The following is a 27,316-nucleotide window of genomic DNA, read 5'->3' as shown; positions in this document are numbered from 1 at the left end:
AATATGCAGTAGTTAGTGGCATCTCTGCTTCGGCCTATTTTATGTTGGCTCACTGAAGGAAGGACCAAACCTAGGACCTGAACTATTGCTGCCCTCATGGACAAGATGTAGCTTCTTAGATATTTATCCCTGAGTGTCTCTTAACTCTCTGGGTCCTGGCTACAGAGCTGATTATATATACAGGCCAGTTGCTAAAATCTGCAGTGTGTCTGGGGCAAAAGTACAAATGAAGGCCCTTGGTCTGTGTCCTTGATCTCTTCCCATTGCCAGCTATGTCCTCACACCTAACCCTGAGAACACTTCAGCCTACCTCTCCAAGTTTTGTCTACCTTTTGCTTCTACAGTGGCCACTTGGCCATCTTTAGGGCCTAAGAGTATGTATCATAGGCCCAGACCTCCCTTACTTAGGAAGGACCCTGAGAATAGGGCCTTAAAGGACCTGGAAGCAGCCGCAGGGAATGAGGAAACAAACATTATAAACAAAAGTTGCAAGGTGTTAGGACATGCTGAGCACAACCCATTGTCCCTGGGGACTCTAGCTCGGTGGTCTAAATACAGCATGTAAAGGGCCTGAGCGGGAACCTCTAAAATGTGGGGCCCAGGAATAGGGCCCTTCTTGGCCAGGTCTATGCCGGCACTGGCCACAGACCAGAAGAACAAGGAGAGGAGAAATATGGGAAGGTAGGGAGAGGGAGTTCCTTTTACTGGTTTGATTTACCTTTTTTCACTCTATTCCTTTATTTAATTAAGAATTTGAAAAAAAAAATTTTTTTGAGCACACTGATGGTATCCAGAAGTTCTGGGGCCAGGGATCGAACCCATGCCCAGCAGTAACCAGAGGCGAAGCAGTGACAATGTTGGATCCTTAACCCACTGAGTCACCAGGGAACTCCTCTATTCTTTTAATGTGGTCTATCATATTTCCACAACTTAATTCCTTGAACAACAGCTGAACTGAATTTCATTACAGAACCAGTGATATGGTTAAGATGGAAAATGCAGAAGACCATACCCCCAGTTATTCAAAAAATGAGATATGCCCTGTTCACAGCATGGCGTACATCCACCTAATTCTCTCCAAATATGTCTACACCTGTGGACATAAACACACACATACATACTCACCGTTGCATATCTGCTCAGTCACAATATTTTTTTTTCCCTTTTCAGCCACATCTGCATGGCTGTGGGTTATATGGAAGTTCCCAGGCCAGGGGGAGAATCTGAGCCACATCTGCAACCTATACCACAGCTGTTATAACTGTCGGATCCTTAACCCCCTGGGCTGGGCCAGGGATCAAACCCGCAACACCTGAGACAAGCAGGATCATTAACCTACACCACCAGAGTGGAAACTCCAGCCACAGTAAATTTTTAAATGGGATTATCTATTAACACAATTTTCACTAAATATCTGACCATTTTTACATCAATCATTAACCTTGACTCACTCTCCTAGACCTCGCCCTCCCTTCTCCCCACAGACATCAGGAATTCCTGTTCCCTACATATAAACGTTTTCCCACTCTAGAAACTGAGACATCCCCTGTTCAGCTCCTGACTGCCACTGTTTTCCTCCTTCCTGGTCCGGAGTCTTCCTTCCAGCACTCCCTACTCCCACTTGAGGAAATATTCCCCTCATCCACACAGGGTCGCACCCTGCTTCTTTCAATGTGGGTATCTCCATCGCTCTGCTTCTCTAGCCACCTTGGGTTGAACCTCTGCTCCTTTTTTTTGTCCAAGTTGCTACTCACCTATGCAAAGAGGATATATGGCATATAAGTGGGAATCACCGGGACTGAACTCCATGTTAGACAGGAGAAAGAAATAAATGCTAGGTATTTTATTCTCTCCCTCCCAATGAGTCAGCTAGTATGCCAACAACGTTCTTAAGTCCTATAAATAAAACATAGGATTAAGTTTTTTTGGACAATAAAAAAGCTACAGTTTTTAATGAAATCAACATTTAATTTTATTCATTCAACAATTTCATTTTATAAATGCAACTTGGAAAAGGGAAATCTCAGCTTAGGGGCAAAAGCAGGCTTTGGTGGGGGGGCTGGAATCAAGTGCTAACAGCAGATAACTGCTAGAGAGGGCCATTATAAGAAGAGGCTTCAAAACTGCTTATTAATGTTGGTTAAGGGCTAGAACACTTGGAAACAAACCTCACAGGTAACCGCAGAACAAGCAGCCCATTTAGGGCAGTGGGTGGCTGCTGATTCCTTCTGCGGGCCTTACAAAGATGCTGCTGAAGGATCAAGGCACAGGAGGTGTAGGAGAGGGAGGCGGGCTCCCTGTCTCAGCCGGCTCTCCAGGAGAGAGAGGGCTCAGGGCATCAAGCTCCGGCAGCAGGATGCGCCTAAGGCTAGCAGGACTAGGAGTGGAAATGGAGCTCAGACCACAAAACCTAGGAGAAGAGGAAGGGGAACTGCGGCCAGAGTAATTAGTGGAGGAGGAGGAAAAGGAGCTCTGGCCGGGAGACCCACGAGCAGGGGTAACAGGGGAGGGAGGTAGGAGAGGGAAGGAACGGAGGGCGGGGGAAGAGGAGGTGGATGAGGAGGAGAGATTCTCACCAAACTGCACTGGGAGACGATATCCCCTACCAGGAGGAGAGGGTGAGGAGGCACGCATACGGACTGCGTGCCAGGGACGCTCGGTAGCAAGGCTTGCTTGCTCAGGCTCAGGAGAGCTTGAGCTGCTCTGAGAGATTCGCCGTCCTGAGGCGAAACCAGGGGATGGAGGAGGACTCTGGCCAGCAGACTCGGATGAAGAGGAGCTGCTGCTAGGGGCTGATCTTCGCTGACTGGCGCGGCTCCGGAGGACAAAGCCTGGAGTTGTGCCGCTGCTTCGGAGGGCAGGGCCTAGCTGGGCGGCGCAGCTTCGGAGGGCAGGGCTTGGCCCGGATGTGCGGCTTCGAAGGGCAGGGCCTGGCCCGGATGCGCGGCCACGGAGAGCAGGACCTGGCGGGCTGGTGTCCCCAGATGCACGGCGACGGGAAGCAGGGCCTGGCGCGGAAGCACCGCGGCGGCGTTGAGCTGAGCCTGGCGCTGGAGCACGGCGGCGGCGAGGAGCAGGACCTGGTGCTGAACCACGGCGGCGGCGAGGAGCAGGACCTGGTGCTGAACCACGGCGGCGGCGAGGAGCAGGATCTGGTGCTGAACCACGGCGGCGGCGAGGAGCCGGATCTGGGACTGAACCACGGCGGCGGCGAGGAGCCGGATCTGGGACTGAACCACGGCGGCGGCGAGGAGCAGGGCTTGGAGCAGACGAACCACGGCGGCGGCGGCGGCAAGCAGGGCCTAGCGCCGATGCATTGCGCGGGAGATCAGGGCCCGGCGCGGGTATACGGCGGCGAGCTGGGCCTGGCTCGGGTGCACCGCGACGGCGTTGAGCAGGGCCTGGCACGGATGCATGGTGCTGGAGAGCAGGGCCTGGCGCGGGTATATGGCGGTGAGCTGGGCCTGGCTCTGGTGCACGGCGGTGGTGGCGAGCAGAGCGCTGCTCAGCTGCACGGCTGCGAACAGTAGCGCGGGCCCCAGATGCGTGGCTACGAGGAGCCGGGCCTGGCTGCGTGGTGTGGCGGCGGAAGGCAGGGCCTGGACTGACTGCTTGATTGCGGAGAGCAGGACCCTGCGGGGTGGTGCGGCTGCGGAGGGCAGGGCCTTGCACGGATGAACGGCTGCGAAGAGCAGGGCCCGATGCGGTGGCGTGGCTGCGGCGGCGGAGGGCAGGGCCTTGCACGGATGAACGGCTGCGAAGAGCAGGGCCCGATGCGGTGGCGTGGCTGCGGCGGCGGAGGGCAGGGCCTTGCACGGATGAACGGCTGCGAAGAGCAGGGCCCGATGCGGTGGCGTGGCTGCGGCGGCGGAGGGCAGGGCCTTGCACGGATGAACGGCTGCGAAGAGCAGGGCCCGATGCGGTGGCGTGGCTGCGGCGGCGGAGGGCAGGGCCTTGCACGGATGAACGGCTGCGAAGAGCAGGGCCCGATGCGGTGGCGTGGCTGCGGCGGCGGAGGGCAGGGCCTTGCACGGATGAACGGCTGCGAAGAGCAGGGCCCGATGCGGTGGCGTGGCTGCGGCGGCGGAGGGCAGGGCCTGGCCTGGCTGCTTGACTGCAAAGAGCAGGGCCTGGTGCTTTGGTCTTGCTTCGGAGGGCAGGACCCGGCGGCGGCGATGCGTTGCTCTGCTGAGAAGCCTGAGAATGGCCGCAGCTGCTGGGCTCAGACCTCGGAGAAGATGGTGGTGAAGGCATGGACCACTGGGGCCCGGCAGCCCCGGGAAACAGACAACGCCGTGGAAGCTTCTGAAGTGGGGCAGCCTCCTCACCGCGGGGCCGCTTCTTCCCGCTGCTCTTCCCCGGGCTCGTGGTTTGGGTGGGACGCTGGCCAGCGCCCCCTGCTGCTTGCCCGATGGCGGCTCCACTGACCGAAGGTGCGATCTGGATGCCTTGGCCCGTCTCGAGCACCAAACAGATCAGCTTCGCAGGGGAACTTCCGCCGCCTTGGAGGTCGGGGCACCCTCTCTCCTGCACACCCTCCACCGAGGGCGGCCCCGCATCTGCCCCAGTGAGCGAAATGGTGCCGGCATCGGCCACATCGCAGGACGAACTCACTGTGTCTCCTTGAGGAGCGCCGCCACCCGACGGAGACCGGTCACCGGAGTCGCTGGAAACCAAGGCACTAGGATCGGGGTTCTCGGTCTCATGGGTGTCGCCAGGCGCAGAAGTGACGCCGTTCTTCGGCTCTGCAGGCACCTCACCCTGCTGTGGCTGCTGCTCTTTCTCCAAGCTCGACTGGGTGGCCATAATGCCAGATTCTAGCTCAAGACTGGAGAGCGAAGCTGCAGACGCTGCCTCACTGGAGCCCGGGACGCCCAGAGTGAGGAGGGTGGGCGGGCCTGGCAGAGTCTTTCCTTCTGATTGGCGAGCTGGGCGTCATGTGACTCTCATCTCGCCCTCCGAGAGCGGGCAAAACTGGCTCCATCTAGCGCGGAGCAGGGGGGTGTGCTCCACACTTTGGGGTCTGGTCTGCTCCATCCCCCCATCCATCCCATCCTTCCGGTTCACCCCGTCAGTCCCGTTCGCCTCGTCAGTTCCGTTCGCCCCGTCAGTCCCGTCCGCCCGTCAGTCCTGTCTGCCCATTCTGCCCCATCCACCCCGCTTACCCCATCAGTCCCGTTCGCCCCGTCAGTCCCGTCAGCCTCATCACCCAGGCCCGACTGAACCCGGCTGGATCAATGCTGTGAATTCCCCATCCTTATCTAGGAGTATGTGTGTTTCAAAAGAGGAGGCAGGCATAGAGAGGCTGTCTATATAAACACTTTGAGTCATCCCAAGTAAGCCTAGCCTGTAGCACCACTCTGGTGGCTCAGTCCCTAGCTAGTCATCCCTCCTGGAATATGGTCAGGACACTGGACCCGTATTTGTGACCCTAAAGGGGACGGTCCCAGAACTCCTCCAGGCATCTGGGTGACCCAACTCAGAAATCTGGTTGGACAGTGGCCTGAAAGGGAGCAAAGGGATGGGGCCTACACTGGGGTCTTGGCTCAGGAAGTTCAGCATTTTGGCAAGTCCGGGGGTGGGAGGGTAGGGTGAATTTGAATTTTCCAGCACGATTCTTCCTCCTGCCTTGTACCCTGAACATAGACAGATTGCCTGGGATTAATGGTAATGTTGCCCTTAAAGATGCATCACCGTTTGTATGGGCTGTACAGTAATCCACTAATGAATGTACATTAATCGATTTGATCTACTCTCTAGTTTCAGTTAATATAAACATGGTGTGATGCACAGGCTTGGAGTGCAATATTTGGAAACTAATTTTTAGTCATTATTATGAAAGTCATTATTACTGTTCTGTACCCAAAACAGAAAAGCAAATGTAAGGAAAACTAGAACCTAGGTTCCCATATACCCAAAGGCAAGTAGTGAGGATGTTTAATTATTTTTTGGTAGAATGGTCCTTTTGTTTTTATAAAAATGAATTACTTATGTGTACATATTGTTTTGTAACCTGCTTTCTGAGTCCAGAAAACACACTTTCCATGTCAATAAATAAATTTCGACAAGGCCATTGTGTAACTACAAAATACTCCTTTTATGGAGGAAGCTTACATTTTCAAACACTGCTATACTGATCAACATTTATGTTGTTTCCAGCTTTTCACTCTCTATAACACATCCATGTAAGATATATGCTTTTTATTAAAAATTGTCCAGATCTTCAAATGTGATCTTGTTGCGGATAAATTCCCAGAAAAGGAAATTCTGAATACAGCTAACGTGCAATTGTAATTATTTGATAAAAATTTTGGTAGGTGGTTCTCCTGAAAGTTGCTGTGACAGCAATTCTGGCCACATGGAATGGGATATTTTGTGCAATTAATGAGCAACTGGACTGAAACACAACACAAAAACAAAATAGTAGTTGGAGTATTTAATAGGGAGTGGAAAATGGATTTGGAATGGAATGCAGAATGTGATGAAATTGAGACTGATTCTAGTGGAAACAAATAAAATGGAAATGGAATACGGACTCGAATAGGATATGGAATGGAAAATTGAATGGAATATAATGGAAAAATGGAATAGAATGCAAAATGGAAATATCTCATGGCATATGGAATAAAGGAAAATATGTTACATGAAAAAAAGAAGTAAAATGGAGTATGGTGTGAAGTAAAGAATTAAAACAGAAGGAAATTAAAATAGGAACAGCCACAATACGGAGTGGAATATGCAATGGCCTAAAATAAATGGACCATGAAACACGCACTATAAATTTAAAAATATCACAAAAGAACGGAATGAAGCTTGGAATAAAAAACAGAATCCAAGATTATGAAGGATGGGATAGGAATTGGATTCGAATGGAATATGTAAAGTGAAATACTGATGAAGTACAGGATGGACTTAAATGAAGAATAAATGAATAGAATGCATTCTGGTCATCCACCTTTCCAATATATGGTGTTGTGCACTAATGTCCATTTCATGATGCCCATGGATCTGGTAGTACCAGAATTCAGATAGGGTAGAGCAGGAACGGCTTATCTTTGTCCCACAGTGTCTGGGGCCTCAGGTGTGAAAATCTGAATAACTGTGACATCATAAGGGAAGGACAACAATCATTTGGCCAAAGTATCTGGGTGGATGGTGTCCTCCCCGGAATAGGGAAGGCTCGAATATTTGGGTCACAGTGGGAATCTGTGATCCTGTCCTGACATGTGCTAGTTATGTCCTAGCACCATGCCCTCTAGTTATCCTAGTCATTTAGGATTATGAACTCCAACTTATTTCATGGCTACTCTCTTAATTCTCTAGGCCAACTTTTGACAGTTTCATAGATCTTGGATCTTGGGAATTATTTCAGTTTACTCTGAGATCTTTCCTTTCCTCTGCCTCCTTTCTAGAATCTCTGGGCCTTAATCATGATCCTTGACTTAGTAATAACTAAAATGCCCCCATCCTTTCTTTCTTTAAAGGAGAGCACTCTCCCTCCTGATTTGCTCTTCTCTAAGATCTCAAACTTTATGCCAAGGAAGTCCCTCTGTTTAACTCCACTGGTGCGTCTTAGTGCCCTTTCCCAATGCTCCTGTTTAAGAGAGAGTGTTTATGTGTATTCATGCTCATAGAAAAAAGAATCTGTAAGAGTGAGTTTTGTTCTCATACTTCATCTTCTGAATGTTTTCAATGAACATACATTACTCTCATATTCAGAAAAAAAGAGCTATTTGCATTTTTTCTTTTTCTTTCTTTTTTTTTTTTAAGGGCTGCACCTGTGGCATATGGAAGTTCCTGGGCTAGGGGTCGAATTGGAGCTGCAGGTGCTGGCTTACTCCACAGCCACAGCAACGTGGGATCTGAGCTGCGTCTGCGACCTACACCACAGCTCTGCGGCAATGTGGCAATGCTCTACTTTTAACCCACTGAGCAAGGTCAGGGACCAACCCAGCATCCTCATGCATGCTAGTCGGGTTCAATTCTACTGAGCCACATGAGAAATCCTTTTTTTTTTTTTTTTTTTTTTTTTTTAAGGGCCGCACCTGTGGCATATGGAAGTTCCCGGGCTAGGGGTGGAATTGGAGCAGCAGCTGCTGGCCTACGCCACAGCCACAGCTATGGGGGATCTAAGCTGCATCTGTGACCTACACCACAGCTCTGAAGCAATGCGGCAATGCGGCAATGCTCTACCCTTAACTCACTGAGCAAGGTCAGGGAACGACCCCGCATCCTCCTGCATGCTGAGCCACACGGAAAATCTTTTTTTTTTTTTTTTAGCTATTTGCATTTAAAAAACACTGAATAGATTTTAAGCTTTTGTAAAAATCCACGAAAAACGGGCTTATATACTAGTGGATGGGGTTACAAATTTATAGCATCCTGCCAGATGGAAAGTTGGTAATACATAGTCTGAAACATGTCCATTTGACACTACCTTTTCTCTTCTAGGCATTAATTCTAAAGAAACACTCATATTATTTTCACAGTGTTATATACTCAAAGGTGATTATTATAGTGTTATTTATTTTAAATAGTATGAAATGCTATTTCCAAGAGGGTACTGAATGTCCATAAACTAGACCTATGCAGCTTTTCAGGATGCTTTTGGGAAAATTTTAATGCCGCGGGAAAACGGCTATGATATCTACAAAACACACAGAATATATTCTGTCTACTGATCTCTATTTACTTCTGTCTATTGTTAACATTTACCTAGCTTTCTACATTATTAGAATTTCATTCATTATAGTACAGTTGTTCCCAAGCAGAGGGTGTATTTTGCCCCCCTCCCCCAGGGGAAATTTGGAAACATCTGGAGACTGTCACAATTGAGGAGGGAGACATGCTACTGGCATCTGGCATGCAGAGGTCGGAGATGCTCTCAATGCAGAGGAAAACCTCTGACAACAGGATTATCTGACCCAAAATGCCAATGGTGTCTAGTTTGACAAACCCTGCAGTTGAGCATTTAGATAATTCAGAAAAGTTTAAAACAAAATTTAAATCATGATCAACTCTAACAGCGATTGATAACTATTGCTAAAAGTTTGATGTGTTTATGTATTAAATTTTCTGATATTTTTTTGCTTTATAAATAGCTAAAGGGTAAATTTTTAAGTGAATTAATTTTGCTCATTTAAAAAATTTCTTCTTCTGCAACAAGCTTCAAAGGTTTTTCACATATTAATCACATAAGAAATTGTATAACCCAAGAATTGTAATTTCAACCACTTATATAGAGGAATGTTCCACAAATATTCCATCATCATCTATCTATGGATTCTCAAATTTTGATTCAAAGCATTAATATCTAAATATTTAGATATGTGGTTAAAATAAGGAAAATTGTGGCAGTTAATCATAATGCAATGTATTTGATATATGAAGGGAAATGTGTTTGACTAACCAGGTCATAGTAACCTCACTACTACTCCAGTGACTGGTTTGTGAATGTACATTTCCCAGTTGTGGTTAATGATATATAAATGTAAGTAGCTTTGGGTTCTTTGGGTAATGGTTTCTCAGCTCTTAAAACATAGAAGACACACAACAGATTGTTTACATGAAATAGCATAAAGAATGTATATATCAAATATTGGAATTAATAAGTGAATTTAGCATGATTGCTGGATATAGGGCCACTATTTCAAAATTGAGTTGCATTTGTATATATTAGCTTCAAAAATTATAAACAGAAAAAAATTCAATGCCACTTATTATATATCAGAAAACATCAAATACCTAGGAACAAATCTAACAAAAGAGTCACAAGATTTCTGCTCTGAAATCTATATAACATTTCTGAGAGATATTGAAGAAGACTTAGGTAAGTCAGAGATATATCATGTTCATCAATTAGAAGACAACATGAAAATTCAATCAAAGATTCATCATCAGAATGATCCATGGGTTCAATCTAATTCCAGTTGAAATCCCAGCTAATTTTTCATAAAGAGCCATCCAGAAGAAGAAAGATGAAGGACATTCAGATCCAGATTGCAAGGCCTACTAAAAAGCCATAATAGTTAAGATAGTGTGATTTGTGTGTAAGAATAGACAAACAGACCAATGGAACAGAGAATGCACAAACAGATGAACACATATATGGCTATAAATATACACACACATATATTTTCACCTGATTTACAACAAAGGTACTAATGCAGTGCTTGGAGGGAGAAAGAGTCATTTAAACAAATGGAACTAGACTAATTGTATATCCATCCCTATGGAAAAAAAGAACTCCTAACTTACATCATATGCAAAAATTAATTCCAGAAAATAGAGCTATAAAATAATGATAAGCATACCATCAACTATACTTTAATAAAAGAAAAAGAAAGACAGAAAGAAAAAAAATAAAAAAGGAAAGAAAGGAATGTATAAACATATCTTCATGACCTTGGTATAGATGATAATATCTGAGACAGAACACGAAAAGCACTGACCACAAAGGAAAAAGTTGAAAAAATACACACACACACACACACACACACACACACACACAAAATCTTATGTACAGAATAAAATTAAGAAAAAAGGCAAATGCAATTAAACATTGGCACAGTATTTCAACAGGCATGTCATAAAATGGGACATCCAATTGACCAATGAATAAATACTGCCCAAACTCAGTCATGAGGAATATGTAAATTTAAGTTACAGTGAGGTATCAGTAAATATCTACCAGAATAGCCAAATTGACTATTAGTATCAAGAGTTGGAGAAAAGAAAGAAGTGGAACTCTAACTGCTGATGGGAGTGTAAATTTTTACTATCACTTGGAAAACTGGCAGTAGCTATTAAAGCTGATTTTATGCCTTTTCTATAACGCACCAATTCCATCTGTGTCAGTTTTCTATTCCTGCATAACAAATTACCACAAACTTAGTGCCTTAAAACAATGTCCATTTATTATCTCCCAGTTCTGTGAGTTAAGAAGTCCATGTGTGACATGGCTGGGTCCTCTGCTCAGTGTCTCACAGGAGGAAGTCAGTTTGAGAAATCAGTTGGCCAGTGCTATGGACTGAATATTTGTCCCCCCTAAAATCCACATGTTAAAACCCTAATCCCCAATGTGATAGACTTTGGAGGTGAAGCCCTGGAAGGTAATCAGGTTTGGATGAGCCATTGGAGTGAAGCCCCAGGATGGCACTGGTGCCCTTAAAAGGGAATGAAAAGAACAGAGCTCTCTATACAATGGAATACTACTCAGCCATAAAAAGGACAAAACAATGCCATTCATAGTAACATGGATGCAACTAGAAATTCTCGTACTAAGTGAAGGAAGTCAGAAAGAGAAGGACAAATACCATATGATATCACTTATATGTGGAATCTAAAATATGGCACAAATGATCCTATCTACAAAACAGGAAGAGATCACAGATGTGGAGACCCGACTTGTGGTTGCCAGGAGTGGGGGAAGGGAGTGGGATGGACAGGGAGTTTGGTGTTGATAGGTGCAAACTATTACATTTAGAAAGGATAAGCAGTGGGGTCCTACTGTATACAGCACAGGGAACTATGTCCAATCTCTTGGGTTAGAACATGATGGAAGACGGTATGAGAAAAAGAATGCATATATATACATGTATGACTGGGTCACTTTGCTATACAGCAGAAATTGAAGGAACATTGTAAATCAACTATACTTTAATAAAATTTTCTTAAAAAAAAAAACAGAGCTCCCTTTGTGTGAGGATACAGCAAGAAGGTATCCATCTGCAAACCAGGAAGCAAGTCTTAACCAGATACCAAACTTGTTGACTCCTTGACATGGGACTTACCAGCATCTAGAATGTGAGAAATAAATTTCTGTGGCTTAAGCTACTCAGTCTATGGTTAATTCGTTAGAGCAGCCCAAACAAATTAAGACAGCCAGGCTATGTTTCTCCCTGGGTGCTCTTCAGAAGAATACATTTCCAAGCTCATTCAAGTTATTAGCAGAATTTACTTCCACTTTTAGCTCCCAGAGATTTCCCACAGTTTCTTGCCGTATCTATCCCTCATATACTCTCTCACACTCCAGTCTCTTAGGAAACACACAGGCAGTTTAAGGTTTCATCTGATTAAGTCTGGCTCACCCAGGGTACCTCCTTATTTGAAAGTTCACTGATTTGGGACCTCAATGCATCTGCAAAATCTCTTTTCCAATATAATGTAACATAATCACAGGAGCAACATGCCATCAAAGTACCAGGCTCTTCTCACACTTTATAGGACGAGATTATACAAGGTCCAGGTCATTAAGAGTCAGCTTAGAATTCTTCCCTCTTGCCCCCAGTGATCCAGTCTCCCCCACAAAGAATATTCATTTACCCCATCTCACATTTTCCAAATTTCTCATGGTGTCACAGCATCAGCTCAATTCCAAAAACTCATCTAAATCTCATCAGCTCAAAATTAAATATCTCATAATCTCAATATCTAAATCAAGCCTACAGGGGGTACTTGGGTATAATCCATGCAGTTCAGCTCCTGGGACATGATCTCTCTCCAACTTTGGACCAGTGACACCAAAGTCACAAACTATCTTCTCCCAATACACAATAGTGGGGCCAGCATAGGATAACAGCTATGAACATTCTGGTTTAATATGGGGCAGCATGAAAGGCAGAAAGGAGTTAGAATTCCAAAGCAGTCTGAAAATTCAGCTGATTTCTACTAACAGTCTGTCCAAGGCAATTAAGGCTTTTACTAAGGTGACTTAGTCTTTCTCTAGCATGAACCTCAAAATTCTTCCAGCCTTTACCCAATATGCAGTTCCAAAGCTCTGTCCACATTTTTAGGGGTTTGCAATGGAAGCACCCACAACCAGGTATCAAAACCTATATTAGGTTTTTTGTTTGCTTACTTTACAACTGCACCTGAGTCATATGGAAGTTCCTGGGCTAGGGGTCGAATTAGAGCTACAGCTGCCGGCCTATGCCAGAGCCACAGCAACACTGGATCCTTAACCCACTGAGCAAAGCCAAGGATTGAAACCGCATCCTCACAGAGACATCACTGGGTCCTTAGCCCACTGAGCCACAATGGGAACGCCCTATATTAGTTTTCTATTGATGTAGAACAAAGGACCACACTCTTAGCAGCTTAAAACAACCCTCATTTATTAGCTCACAGTTGTGAAGGTCTGAGGTCTGTGCCCAGTGTGACTGACTTCGCTGCTCAGGATCTCACATGGTGAGGTGATGATGAACTTGCTATGTTCCTTTATGGAGGCTCTGGAAAACAGTCCCATCCAAACTCATCCACCCTGTTAGCGGAATTCAGTTCCTATCTGCTGGAGGACTGAGGCCCCTACTCCATTGCTGGCTGTCAGCCGGAAGTAGCACTCATTTACTAAAGGCTGCCTGCATTTCCTTGCCATTTGCCACCCTCCCAATGCTCTCTCATGCTTAAAATCTTTCAGTAAGGGCCAAGGCCCTTTTAAGTGCTGATTAGGACTGCTGACTCCAAGCAATCTCCCTGTCTTAAGAACCAGTATCTGTGACCTGAATTACCTATGCAAAATCCTTTTCCTCCATAAAATTGAACATAGTTATAGGAGCAATATCTAATTATATCCACAGTTTCCATCCACACTCAATGGGAGATTATACAAAGACCAGGGTCATTGTGCATCATCACAGAATTCTGCCTACTGCACCAAATATACACCAAATAAAATACATAAATATGTTCTCCAAAAGATATGAATATGGCATTATTCATAGCGGCATTATTAGAAATAGTCACAAACTGGAAACAGCCTGAATATTTATCAGCAGTTGAATGAATAAATATAAGTGTGGTACCCATATAATGAAATACTATACAGCCACAAAACAAGAAAGTATTCTGATATGTAACAAATATGGACAGATCCTCAAATCAGTGTGTTGAACAAAGGAAACCAGGCATAAAAATGTCCATGATTGATAATTCTGTTTGTATAAAGGTGAAAAAATCAGGCAAAATGAATATATAGTAACATAGGTCAGACGAGTGGTTAACTTTCAGTTGTAATGACTAGATAAGGTCATAATATAGGTTTCTAGGAGTGCTAGTAATGTTCTATATCTTAGTCTAGGTAGTTTTACATGCATGCGTTTGCTTTGTAAAATGTCATTAAGTTGTTGCCCCCTCTGACTTATGCATTCTTTTCTCTGTAAGCTCTACTTCAATGAAAAAAAAAGCTAACATAAGAGAAAAAGCCTTATAAAAGGCAAAAAAAGTTTACAGAAATATAATTAGGAATCACAACCCCTTATAGGCAATTTTAACCCTTCTAGGCTTCATACTAAAGTACAAAGCTACAGTAATAAAAACAGGATGATACTGGCACAAAAAACAGACTCAGATCAAATATGAGAGCCCAGAAATAAACCCGTGCATTTATGGTCAATTAATTTATGATAAAGGAGGCAAGAATACACAACAGAGAAAAGACAGTCTCTTCAATAATTGATGCTGGGAAGGCTGGATAGCTATATGTAAATCAATGGAATTAGAACATCTGCTCATACCATATACAAAATAAACTCAAAATGGCTTAAAAACCTAAATATAAGACATGACACCATAAAACTCTTGGCAAAATATTCCCAGCCATAAATGATAGCAATATTTTCTTAGATCAGTTTCCCAAGGCAAAAGAAATAAAAGCAAAAATAAGCAAATGATACTGAATTAATCTTAAAAGCTTTTGAACAGCAATGGAAACCATCCACAAAACAAAATGACAACCTATGGAATGGAAGAAAATATTTGCAAACGATGCCAAGGATGAGGGGTTAACATTCAAAATATACAAACATCCCATACAATTCGATATTGAAAAAAACCAAACAACTCAATCAAAAAATGGATAGAAGACCTAAATAGACATTTCTCCAAAGAAGAAATACAGATGGCCTACAGGCACATGAAAGATGCTTGACATTGCTAATTATTAGAGAAATGCAAATCAACACCACAGGATATCACTTTGCACTGGTCAGAATAGCTATGATCAAAAAGTCTACAGATAATAAATACAGGAGAGAGTGTGGAGAAAAGGAAACCCTTGTACACGGTTGGTGGAAATGTAAATTATTGAAGCCACTGTGGAAAATAGTATGGAGGCGCCTTAAAAAGCTAAAAATAGAGTCATCATATGATCCAGCAATCCCATTCCTGGGTAAATAGATGGGAAAAAACAAATCTCTAATTTGAAAAGATACATGCACCCCAATTTTCATAGCAGCACTATTTACAATAGCCAAGACATGTAAACAACCCAAGTGCCCATCAACAGACAACTGGTTTAGGAAGATGTGGTATATATATAATATACGAAATGGAATATTCCATATGGAATTCCAATAGGATATTGCTCAGCCATGAAAAGGAAATATTGCCATTTGCAGCAACATGTATAGATCTAGAGAATATTACACTTAGTGAAGTAAGTCAGAGAAAGACAAATAATACATGATATAACTTAGGTTGGAATATAAAAAATAATACAAATGAATCTATATACAAAACAGAAACAGACTCACAGACATAGTGGTTACCAAAGGGTAATGAGGGAGGAGGGATAAATTAAGAGTATGGGATTAACAAATACATAAAATAGACAAGCGCAAAGGGTTTAATGTATACAGCACAGGGAAATATATTCAATATCACATAATAATCTATATGGAAAATTATCTGAAATATATATGTACATAACTGAATCATTTTGCTGTACACTTGAAACTAACACAATATTATAAATGAGTTATCCTTCAATTAAAAATACATAAAAATACATTTTTAAAAAATAAAAAAATGAAATGGAAATGCTTTTAAAACTGAGCTTACTCTCCTGACTCCTATGGCCATAAAACTTGAAGTGACGTGAGAAAAATCTATGATGTTTATATACCCCGGAATGAATATTTATGTTTTGCTGCAGGAATATTGTATTAGATTTAGGAGCATTATTCTATACTCTGCTATAGATCACATATAATGTACAGTGTATGCATTCCAAAATATTTGTTCCCAAGAGTTTTAGATAAGGGATTGTGGATATGTTGCAGTACAGGAGTTTAACATAATTCTCTCAGCAGAGTAAACAAGAACCAGGAAAACAAAGAATTTATTGAATTCTTTGTTCATTGCCTCAGATGACCATATGATTTTTCTTCTTTGATTTACTGATATGACAGATTATTAAAATATTCAAATATTTCCCAATACTACATCATGCTCTCATGACTAGGAAACGATCAGATTGTGGTAGATTTTTACATACTGTTGAATTTTATTCACTCAAACTTTATTGATAAAAAAGGTAATCTTATGTTCTTTAGTGAGACAGATCCATATTTTTCTGTGTGTGTGTGTGTGGTATACCATCTCCTCCAGGTTTTAGAATCAGGGTGGAGACTGCCTTTGTTAAGTAATTTGGGAAGATTTCTATCTTTTCTTCAAGCTTCTAGTTTTTTTTTTTGTTTTGGTTTGTTTTTTTTTTTTTTTTTGCTTTTTAGGGCTGCACATGTGGCATATGGAAGTTCCCAGGCTAGGGGTCGAATGAAAGCTACAGCTGCCAGGCTAAGCCACATTTGTGACCTATACCACAGCTCATGGCAACAGCAGATCCTTTACCCACTGAGCGAGGCCAGGGATCAAACCCATGTCCTCATGGATACTAGTCGGATTCATTTCCCCTATGCTACAATGGGAACACCCACTTTTTTTTTTTTATTGTTTTAGAAATTTGTGATTCATGAAAATGAGATGATTGTATTCAACTTTCTTTGTGCATTCAACAGTAACTCTAGCTTTCCAAACCTAGTGGAAAAATAACACCATTTTCTGATAAAAGTGTGGCTATTAAAAAGTGCACTCTAAGAAAGGGAGATACACTGTAAATAATATGCTGGCATCAAGACAGACTTGAGCGACTGTCCCAGTTCCACCACATACTCAGTATATGACCTTCACCAAGTTACTTAATCTTAGGAGCCTGAGTTTCTTCATCTGGGAAATGGGAATGCAGTTCCTTCTCTTGCATTGTTTACCCCAAATTTCACAAAGGGCAATTTTCACATTATTACTCAAGTGAATTTTTGTGCAAGTCTGCTGGGATCAAGAGAAAAATGTGTGTTAATTTACGGTCACAATGGGCATCAACAAGTGAGAGGTAATAACTGTTTAGGAAATTGTTAGGAATTATTTATGAGCATTTAATCTTCTTGAAATTATGCATAGTATTTTTATGTATTTACCACATATAATTTCTAAAGATTATTTCTACATAAAATGCACCACCTATTCTTTAATTATCTCAAAATAACACACATGCAAGCCCTTGAAAGTTAAATAGTAACACTAGCCTTTAATAAAATCAGAAACCATTTGATTCTAAATTCACACATACATAACCTAACCATTCCTGCCCCAGCTCCCTGAGACAACTTTCGTCTTTTCTGTTTCTCTGGAATTTACCATAATATTTCTAAATCATAGCCTTATACTGATTGTAACCTCCTGCAAAAATGACCACAAGTAAGGACTCCTGGTTCTAGCTTCCTTGTGTAAAGTGGTTAGAAATCACCATTCCCTTCTTATAACAAGACGCTGAACAAGCTGAATCAACTTTAAAAAAAAACCGAACCCTTAACAACAACAACTATAACAACTACAACAACAACAGCAACCAAAACACACTGGTGAACCGAGGTTCCAGGGCAAACCACCACCGCGAAAGACAGATTAAGAGTCACCACAGAGCTCTGCTTACCTGGAGCAGATGTCTCTAGAGCCATAAACGTACGACACTTAAACGGCAAATTTGCTAAATGCTTGAAGCTGAGCATGGAATAGTATGAGAGGAAGAGGGCCTCCACCTGCTCGTGGGCTTTACCTTCAGGGAAATTTCCCCTCGTCCAGGCATTGTGAGGCGACGCGGTAGAACCGGCGGTCAGAGATGGACGCGTGGAAGCTCTGCGCCCCCGCATCAGCTGCATAAACTGCGCAGCTCCGGGCACTAGTGGGGGTCAGTACGTGATGATGCTCTCAGCACCCAAGAGGAGCACAAAGTGCAAGACTGGAGGGGGAGGTGTCTGTGCTCCTTTCTGCATAGCCTGCAGCTGCTACCCAGAACTTACAGGTTTGCAAGGGCCCAGGCTCAAATTTAACCATGCTGCAGTGGCAGCCTCCAGTGGAGTTCACCAGGCCAATGGACTCGAAGGTGTCCAGCAAACTTGGCCGTACAAATGCAGCCGAAGCCTCCCAACTTCCCCAGCCTCTCCTAGCGCTTGGAATGCATGCCCAGGTCCATGTTCTTGGACATGGCAGGTGCCAGGGCGATGCATGTGGCTGTGGATCATTGGGGTCCACTTCACTGACCTGAGGGCTTTCTTTTGATAGTGTTTTTTGCTGGCGGCATGCTCCTGACCTTGGACAAGCAGGTGGCTGTGCGTGCCCGGTGCCCATGACCAAAGTGGCTGAGCTGGTGTGGCAGTGAGGGTGAGTGTGGGGTTGAAAGGCAGAGAGCAAGGGGATCTGGGATCCCTGGGCTGTTCTTGGCTGTGCAATTAGGGCTCAGTTTTCTTCCTTATCCTACCTATGGCATCCTCAGCCCTAAAAGCAAATCTGGCCAGGTCTTCACCCTGCAGCACTGTCAGGGCTGGAGTTGGGATATTGGGGTGGTGCTCAGGTTCTAAAAACTCACTGGGTTGCCCTTTTGTCTGCATCACCAAGATTGGCCAGTTGTTGGAAATGAGGCCAAGTGACCCCTCCCCCTGAACCTAAAATAACCTTACTGGTGTAACATTTTGGCAAACTGTATCTGTAGCCTTTTCTCCAAAGAGATTTTTTAAAAATCTTTTTAAAATTTATTTTTGCTTTTTAGGGCAACATATGGGGCTGCATATGGAGATTCCCAGGCTAGGGGTCGAATCGGAGCTACAGCTGCCGGCCTACACCGGAGCCACAGCAATGTGGGATCCAAGCTGCATCTGCGACCTACATACACCACAGCTCATGGCAACGCCAGATTCTCAGCCCACTGAGTGAGGCCAGGGATCGAACCTGCAACCTCACTGTTCCCAATCAGATTCCATTCTGCCCCACCATAACCACCACAACGGGAACTCCCAAAGAGATTTTTTTAGATCATCCATACACACCTGGAGATTGCCTGTATCCATACTCATTCTCTTACGTACCTGCCCTGTGAAATGGCCCCGAAGTTCTCTGGGTCCCAGTAATCTCATATGGAAAAAGGGCAATAATATGCTCTATTCCAAAATGGTAGGTAGTAAATTCAAGAACGTATCTGAAGTATGGTTTAATACAGCAGAAGGGAATTGAATTTGTTGTATTTCTATTATTTCTCAACTCATTTTCCAATAATTTCCTAAGTTTAAAAAACTTCTGTGGGATTTCTTTTTAGTTTTCTTCAATGCCAAAGATTCAGGGAGTGTTCTGGATGCTGGGTAGTAAAAGCCAATAGAACTTGATCCTTTACCTCAAGCATCTCACAGTCTGGTGTGTGGTAGGTAGGCAGACACACAGACAAATCACACGAAAAAGGATTTATGTGAGAATTAGCAGTCTTTTAGGGGTATCGTGAGATTGCAAAGGAGAGACCCCAAGAAAGAAGCTGAACACTGGGATGGACTGGAGATGAGCGGCTAAAGAAGAAACAGGCTTCCCAAGAAAGCCATCTCCTTGTGAGCAAAACACCCACTGCTCCACTGAGGTCAGTAGCTCCCAGGTGGGGCAGGCAAAACTGCTGTATACTTCCAGGGGCTTTACAGGAGTAGCACTTGAACTTTGCACATTTTTACCAAAATAATTTCTCTCCAGATGAGTGTCTTAGTTCTCCTGTGCTTTTGGGCCACATGGTCAAGAAAAGCGCTGGAAACCTAGCATGGTTTCCTATTGCTTCTGTAACAAATTACCACAATCTTATTATCTTAAAAGGATCTCTTTCTCCTTCTTCTTTTCTTCTCCCTCCTCCCCCCCCTCCCCCCCCTCCCCCCCTCCCCCCCTCCCCCCCCACTTCAGCCACCTCCCCCCTGCCCCCCTCCCTGCCCCTCCTCCTCCTCCCTCCCTGCCCCTCCTCCTCCCTGCCCCTCCTCCCCCTCCCTGTCCCTCTTCCTCCCCCTCCTCCTTTCTCTCCTTCTCCCTGCCCCCCCACAACTTCCTCCCCCTTCTTCCTACCCCCAGATATTTACAAATCCTGTTCCACCAAGAGGCAGAGTACAAACAAGAAATATCCCAGGAAGACTGTATGGAGGGTCCTGCTTAACATCTTTCTTGAGTGACCTCTAAACTTTATACCTCTTATTCAAGTCCAAGCCTAGACCTTATTTCCTCTAATAAAATTTACATGGTTCCCCAGCTGAAGCTGGGATTGGTGCTGCACCTATTGTTGGAACAGCACCTTCTATGGTACAACTCACAGCTATTACTGATGGTTAGTGACACTGAGCATACTTCCATTTGCCTGTTAGCCATCTGTGTGTCTTCTTTGGAAAAATGCCTATTTAGATATTCTGCTCATTTTTTAATTGAATTGTTTAGGGGTTTTAACTTTTACTTTATTTTTCTTTTTATGGCCGCACATGTGCATATGGAAATTCCCAGCCTAGTGGTCGAATGGGAGTTGCAGCCGCTGGCTTGCAGCAATGCCAGATCCATAACCCAATGAGCGAGGCCAGGGAAGGAACCTGCATCCTCATCGACACTATGTTAAATTCTTAACCTGCCGAGCCACAGTGAGAACTCCTATTTGGTTTTTGATATAAAGTTGTATGAGCTATTTATATATTTTTGGACATTAACCCCTTATCAGTCATATCATTTGCAAATGTTTTCTCCCATTCTTTAGGTTGTCTTTTCCTTTTGTCAATGACTTCCTTTGCTGTGCAAAAGTTTTTAAGTTTAATTAGTTTCTATTTATTTATTTTTGTTTTTGCTTCCATTACTCTAGGAGACAGATCCAAAAAAATGTTGCTACGCTTTATGTCAAATAGTGTTCTGCATGGAGTTTCCTGATGGCTCAGTGAGTTGAGGATCTGGTATTGTCACTGCTGTGGCTTGGGTTGCTGCTGTGTTGAGGGTTCAGTCCTTGACCTGGGAACTTCCTCATGCTGAAGGCATGCCCTCCCAAAAAAAAAGGAAAATAGAAAAGAAAAAAATAAAGAAAAGAGTGTTCTGCCTATATTTTCTTCCAGGAAATTTATAGTTTCCAGTCTTACACTTAGGTCTTAACCCATTTTGAGTTTATTTTTGCATATGGTGTTAGAGAATGTTTTAATTTCATTCTTTTACATATAGCGGTCCAATATTCCCAGCACCACTTATTGAAGAGACTATCTTTTCTCCATTGCGTTCTTGCCTCCTTTGTCACAGATTAATTGACCATAACATAAGTGTGTGGGTTTATTTCTTGCTTCTCCGTTTTGTTGATCTATGTGTCTTTTTTTGTGTCTTTTTGAGCAGGATAGATATGAGTTCTTTAATATCTATGTGAAGCCAACTGGTCCTGGACTTTTGTTTTCTGGGAGGTTTTTTATTTAGTAAATTTTTTCACTCCTAGTGGTTGGTCTGTTCAGATTGTCTATTTGTTCTTGATTTAGTCTTGGAGAAGAATGTGTGTTTCTAAAAATTTATTCCTTCTCTTCTAGGTTGTCCAATTTGTGGGTACATAAAGGTTCATAGTATTCTCTTATTATTTTTTGTATCTCTGTGATGTTGGTTGTAATTTCTTCCTTTTCATTCATTTTGTTTATTTGGGTCCTCAAACCTTTTTTCTTGATGAATCTTCCTAAAGGCTTATCAGTTGTTTTTAATCTTATGAAACCAACTCTTGGTTTCATTGATCTTCTCTATTATTCTTTTTTTTTTTTTGGTCTTTATTTTATTTTACTTTATTTATTTCATGTTTGATCTTTATTGTTTCCTGTCTTTGGGCTTTGTTCTTCTTTTTCTAATTCTTTTAGATGGTAGGTAAGGTTGTTTTATTTCATATTTTTTAATTTCCTGAGGTAGGCCTTTATCACCATAAACTTTCTTCTTGGAAGTACTTTTGCTGTGTTCCATAGATTTTAGAAACTTACGTTTTTATTTTTCTCAAGGTATTTTCTGATTTCCTTTTTGATCCCTTCATTGACCCATTGGTTTTTTTAGTAGTATGTTGTTTAATCTCCAGGTGTTTGTGTTTTTTCCATTTGTCTTCCTGTAATGGATTTCTACTTTCATACTGTGTGGTCAGAAAAAAATGTTTGATATAGTTCCTATCCTCTTAAATTTGTTGAGACTTGTTTTGTGGCTAGCATGTGACTTATCCTGGAGAATGTTCCATGTGCACTTGAAAGGAATGTTTTTATCCTGTTTTGGATGGAATGTCCTGAAGATATCTATTAAGGTAAACTGGTCTACTATGTCATGTAAAGTCACCCTGCTTTTTGATAATTATCTGGTCTGTCCATTGATGTACAAAGAATGTTAAATTCCCCTGATATTATTGTATTATTGCCAATTGCTCTTTTTATGTCTGTTAATATTTGTTTTTTATTTCCCAACAAGCTGTTATTTATTGAGAGTCTAATATATGTCAGCATTATGCTTTGTGCTTTACAAACAGATCAGCACTGTGGGGTTGGTTTTACCAAACCCATTACATAGTTTTAATTTTTTATTTATTTATTTTTAAAATTTTATTTTAATTAATTAATTAATTTTCCTTTTTAGGGCTGCACCCACAGCATATGGAGGTTCCCAGGCTAGGGATTAAATCAGAGCTACAGCTGCTGGCCTGTGCCACAGCCACACAGGATCCAAGCCGAGTCTGCAATCTACACCATAGCTTATGGTAATGCCAGATCCTTAACCAACTGAGCAAGGCCAGGGATCGAACCTGCAACCTCATGGTTCCTAGTCGAATTTATTTCTGCTCTGCCATGACGGGAACTCCAAGTTTTAATTTTTTAAATTGAAGTTTAGTTGATTGGAAATATTGCATTAGGAGTTCCCATCGTGGCGCAGTGGTTAACGAATCCGACTAGAAACCATGAGGTTGTGGGTTCGGTCCCTGCCCTTGCTCAGTGGGTTAACGATCTGGCACTGCCGTGAGCTGTGGTGTAGGTTGCAGACGCGGCTCGGATCCCGCATTGCTGTGGCTCTGGCGTAGGCCAGTGGCTACAGCTCCGATTCGACCCCTAGCCTGGGAACCTCCATATGCCGCGGGAGCGGCCCAAAGAAATAGCAAAAAGACAAAAAAAAAAAGAAAAAAAAAGAAAAAGAAATATTGCATTAATTTCAAATATATACCATAGTGATTCAGTTTTTTTTTTCTTTTGGAAATTATATTCCATTATAGGTTATTAGAAGATATCAGGTATAATTCCCTGTGCTCTATAGTAAATCCTTTTTGCTTATCTATTTTATGTGTAGTTGTTTATATTTTTAAATCCCATATTCCTAATTTACCTCATCCTTCTCTCCCTCTCCACTTTGGTAACTGTAATTTTGTTTTTATTTCTGTAAGTCTGTTTCTATCTTGTATATAGATTCATTAATATTATTTTTTGGATTCCACATATAAGTGATATCCTATAGTATTTGTCTTTCTCTATCTGACTTACTTTACTAAGCATAATATTCTTTAGGTCTATCCATGTTGCTGCAAATAGTAATATTCCTTTTTATGGCTGAGTAATGTTCTATTGTATATGTATACCACATCTTCTTAAGCCAAGAATTTGTTGATTGACATTTAGGTTGCTTCCATGTCTTGGCTATTGTAAATAGTGCTGCTATGAACATTGAGGTGTATGTATCTTTTCAAATTAGAGTTTTCATTTTGGGGGGATATATACCCAGGTGTGGGATTGCTGGATCATATGGCAGCTCTATTTTTAGTTTTTTGTTTTTGTTTTTGTCCTTTTGCCATTTCTTGGGCTGCTCCTGCAGCATATGGAGGTTCCCAGGCTAGGGGTCGAATCGGAGCTGTAGCCACCAGTCTATACCACAGCCACAGCAACACGGGATCCGAGCTGTGTCTGCAACCTATACCACAGCTCACAGCAACACCAGACCCTTAACCCACTGAGCAAGGCCAGGGACTGAACCCACAACCTCATGGTTCCTAGTCGGATCCATTAACCACTGAGCCACGACGGGAACTCCTCTATTTTTAGTTTTTAAGGAACCTCCATAGTGGCTGCACCGATTTACATTCCCACCAACAGTAGAAGAAGATTCCCTTTTCTCCACACCCCCTCTAGCATTTATTGTTTGGGACTATTTGATGGTGGTCATTCTGACCTGTGTGAGGTGATACCTTATTGTGGCTTTGATTTGCATTTCTCTAGTTATTGGAAATGTTGAGCATCTTTTCATGCCTGTTGGCCATCTGTATGCCTTCTTTGGAAAAATGTCTATTTAGATCTTCTGCCTTCTTTTTGATTGGGTTGTTTGTTTTTTCAATATTGAGTTGTATAAGCTGTCTGTGTATATTTTGTAAATCATTCCCTTGTCAATTGCATTTTTTTTTTTGCAAATATTTTCTCCTATTCTATATGTTATCTCTTCATTTGTAGTTGGTTTGGCTTAAATCACAGAAATATTTTCTTAGATAAGTCTCTCAGGCAAAAGAAATAAAATCAAAAGTAAAAAAAATGGGAACTAATCAAAATTAGGTACATTGATATACAAAGGATGTTAAAATCAAAATTAGGTCCCATTATTTTACTTTTGATTTTATTTCTTTTGCCTGAGAGTCTTACCTAAGAAAATATTTCTGTGATTTAAGTCAAAGGATATTTTGCCTATGTTCTCTTCTAGGAATTTTATGGTGTCATATCTTACGTTTAGGGCATTTTGAATTCATTTTTGTTTATGGTGTGAGTGTTCTAATTTCATTAATTTATATATATCTGACCATCTTTCCCAAGACCACTTGTTGAATAGACTCCCTTTTCTGCATTGTATATTCTTGCTTCCTTTGTTGTAGATTAATTGACCACAGATGTGTGGGTTTATTTCTGGATTCTATATTCTGTTTATTTATTTATTTATTTATTTATTTATTTATTTATTTATTTATTTATTTATTATTTTACTTTTTAGGGCTGCCCCCATGGCATATGGAAGTTCCCAAGCTAGGGGTTGAATTGGAGCTACAGCTGCCAGCCTACATCACAGCCACAGCAACATGGGATCTGAGCTGCATATGTGACCTACACCACAGCTCACAGCAATGCTGGATCCTTAACCCACTGAGCAAGGCCAGGGATCAAACCTGCCTCATCATGGATGCTAGTCAGTTTCACTTCCACTGAGCCACGACGGGAATCCTTGTTCCATTTATTTATATGTCTGTTTTTGACCCCTGTTCCATTTATTTATATGTTTGTTTTTGTTCCAGAACCACACTGTTGTGATTACTATAGCTTTGTAATATAATCTGAGGTCTAGAAGGGTTATACCTCCAATTTTGTTCTTTTTATCATCTGGATTACTTTAGCAATTTGGGGTCTTTTGTGCTTCCATATGAATTTTAGGATTATTTGTTCTAGTTCTGTGAAGGATGTCATGGGTATTTTGATAGGGGTTGCATTAAATCTGTAGCTTGCTTTGAGAGAATATTTGTTTAATATATTCAGATGCTCCTATATTAAGTGCATATATGTTAATTAATGTTATGTCCTCTTCTTGCATTAGTCTTTTTATCATTATATAATGCCCTTCTTTGTCTTTTGTTATAAACTTTGCTTTAAAGTCTACTTTGTCTGATATGGGTAATGTTATCCCAGCTTTCTTGTAATTCCTATTTGCAAGAAATAACTTTTTCTGTCCCCTCACTTTCAGTCTGTGTGTCTCTTTAGAATATTATCTATCCTGGAGAATGTTTCATGTGGACTTGAAGAGAATTCCTGCTGCTTTCAGATCAAATGTTCTATAAATATCAATTAAGTCCCTCCAGTCTAATGTGTTATTTAAGGCCTGTGTTTCCTTATTGATTTTCTGTCTAGGTGACCTGTTCATTGATGTAAGTTGGGTGTTAAATTCTCCCACTATTATTATGTTACTGTTGATTTCTCTTTTTATGGCTGTTAGAATTTGCCTTATAAATTGAGGTGCTCCTCTGTTGGGTACACATATATTTATAATTGTTATATCTTTTTGGATTGAACCCTTGATCTTTATGCAGTGTCTTTATTTATCCCTTATAATATTCTTTATTTTAAAGTCTATTTTGTCTGATATGAGTATTGCTACTCCAGCCTTCTTTTGATTTCCATTTTCATGGAATACCTTTTTCCACCCCCTCACTTTCAGTCTATATGTATCCCTAGATTTGAAATCAGGTTCTTGTACATAGTATACATAAAAGCCTTGCTTTTGTATCCATTTATCCAGTTTATGTATTTTGGCTGGAGCATTTAATCAATTTACATTTAAGGTAATTATCAATATATATGTTCTTATTGCCATTTTATTAATTGTTTGGGATTTGTTTGTATAGGTCTTTTTTTCCCTTCCTCTTGTGATTTGATGATTACCTTTAGTGTTATGTTTGAATTGGTTTTTCATTTATGTGTATGTATCTATTGTAGATTTTTGGTTTAAGTTCACCATAAGGTTTTAATACAGCAGTCTATATTTATACAAGATTGTTATAAGTTGCTGATCTCTTAATTTCAAATGCCTTTCCAACATTCTGAACTCATACTCTCTTCTTCTCATGATTGCTGGCCTTGATATCACATTTGTGTGTAGATGAAAATGAAAATATAACTTATCAAAATCTTTAGGATGCAGTAAAAACAGTGCTTGGAGGTAAATTTATAGTATTTAATAGATATATGTCAGAAGAAGAGAGATCTAAAATCAATATCCTAAGCTTCCACCTTAGGAAATTAGAGAAATATCAACAAATTGAATTTGTAGTAATTTGTAGTAAGGAGAAGAAAGGAAATAATAAAAATTAGAGCAGAAATCAATGAAATTAAAAAGAAGAATTTAATAGAAAATCAATGAAACCAGAGGCTAGTTCATTGAAAAGATCAATAAAACTGATAAATTTCGATCTAGGCTAACCAAAGCAAAGAAAGATGATGACAAATTACTAATATCAGAAATTTAAAAAGGATTGTAACTACTGATCCTATGGACATTAAGATGAATAGTAAAAAAAAAATAAAAATGATAATTAAAATTTAAAAAAATATAGTAGGAGTTCCCATCGTGGTGCAGTGGTTAACGAATCCGACTAGGAACCATGAGGTTGCAGGTTCGATCCCTGGCCCTGCTCAGTGGGTCAAGGATCCAGCAT

General features: G+C 41.7%; 2 protein-coding genes across 2 annotated transcripts; one reads left to right on the top strand and one right to left on the bottom strand.

The window, feature by feature from the left end:
- The first annotated feature begins 2,906 nt into the window (after positions 1 to 2,906).
- On the top strand, positions 2,907 to 3,530 carry LOC125118024 (glycine-rich cell wall structural protein 1.8-like). The gene has a single exon (XM_047764200.1). The coding sequence runs from the start codon at positions 2,907 to 2,909 to the stop codon at positions 3,528 to 3,530; it is 624 nt and encodes a 207-aa protein (XP_047620156.1).
- Positions 3,531 to 3,550: 20 nt separating this feature from the next.
- EZHIP (EZH inhibitory protein) lies at positions 3,551 to 4,806 on the bottom strand. The gene is made up of 2 exons (XM_047764199.1): positions 3,666 to 4,806; positions 3,551 to 3,633 (listed from the first exon to the last, which is right to left on the bottom strand). The coding sequence occupies exons 1-2, from the start codon at positions 4,804 to 4,806 to the stop codon at positions 3,551 to 3,553; spliced, it is 1,224 nt and encodes a 407-aa protein (XP_047620155.1).
- Positions 4,807 to 27,316: the final 22,510 nt, after the last annotated feature.

Source organism: Phacochoerus africanus, chromosome X, assembly GCF_016906955.1.
Source record: "Phacochoerus africanus isolate WHEZ1 chromosome X, ROS_Pafr_v1, whole genome shotgun sequence".
NCBI classification, from domain to species: Eukaryota; Metazoa; Chordata; class Mammalia; order Artiodactyla; family Suidae; genus Phacochoerus; species Phacochoerus africanus.
Note: the sequence above shows the minus strand (reverse complement) of the source record. Positions and strands in the feature narration are given on the sequence as shown.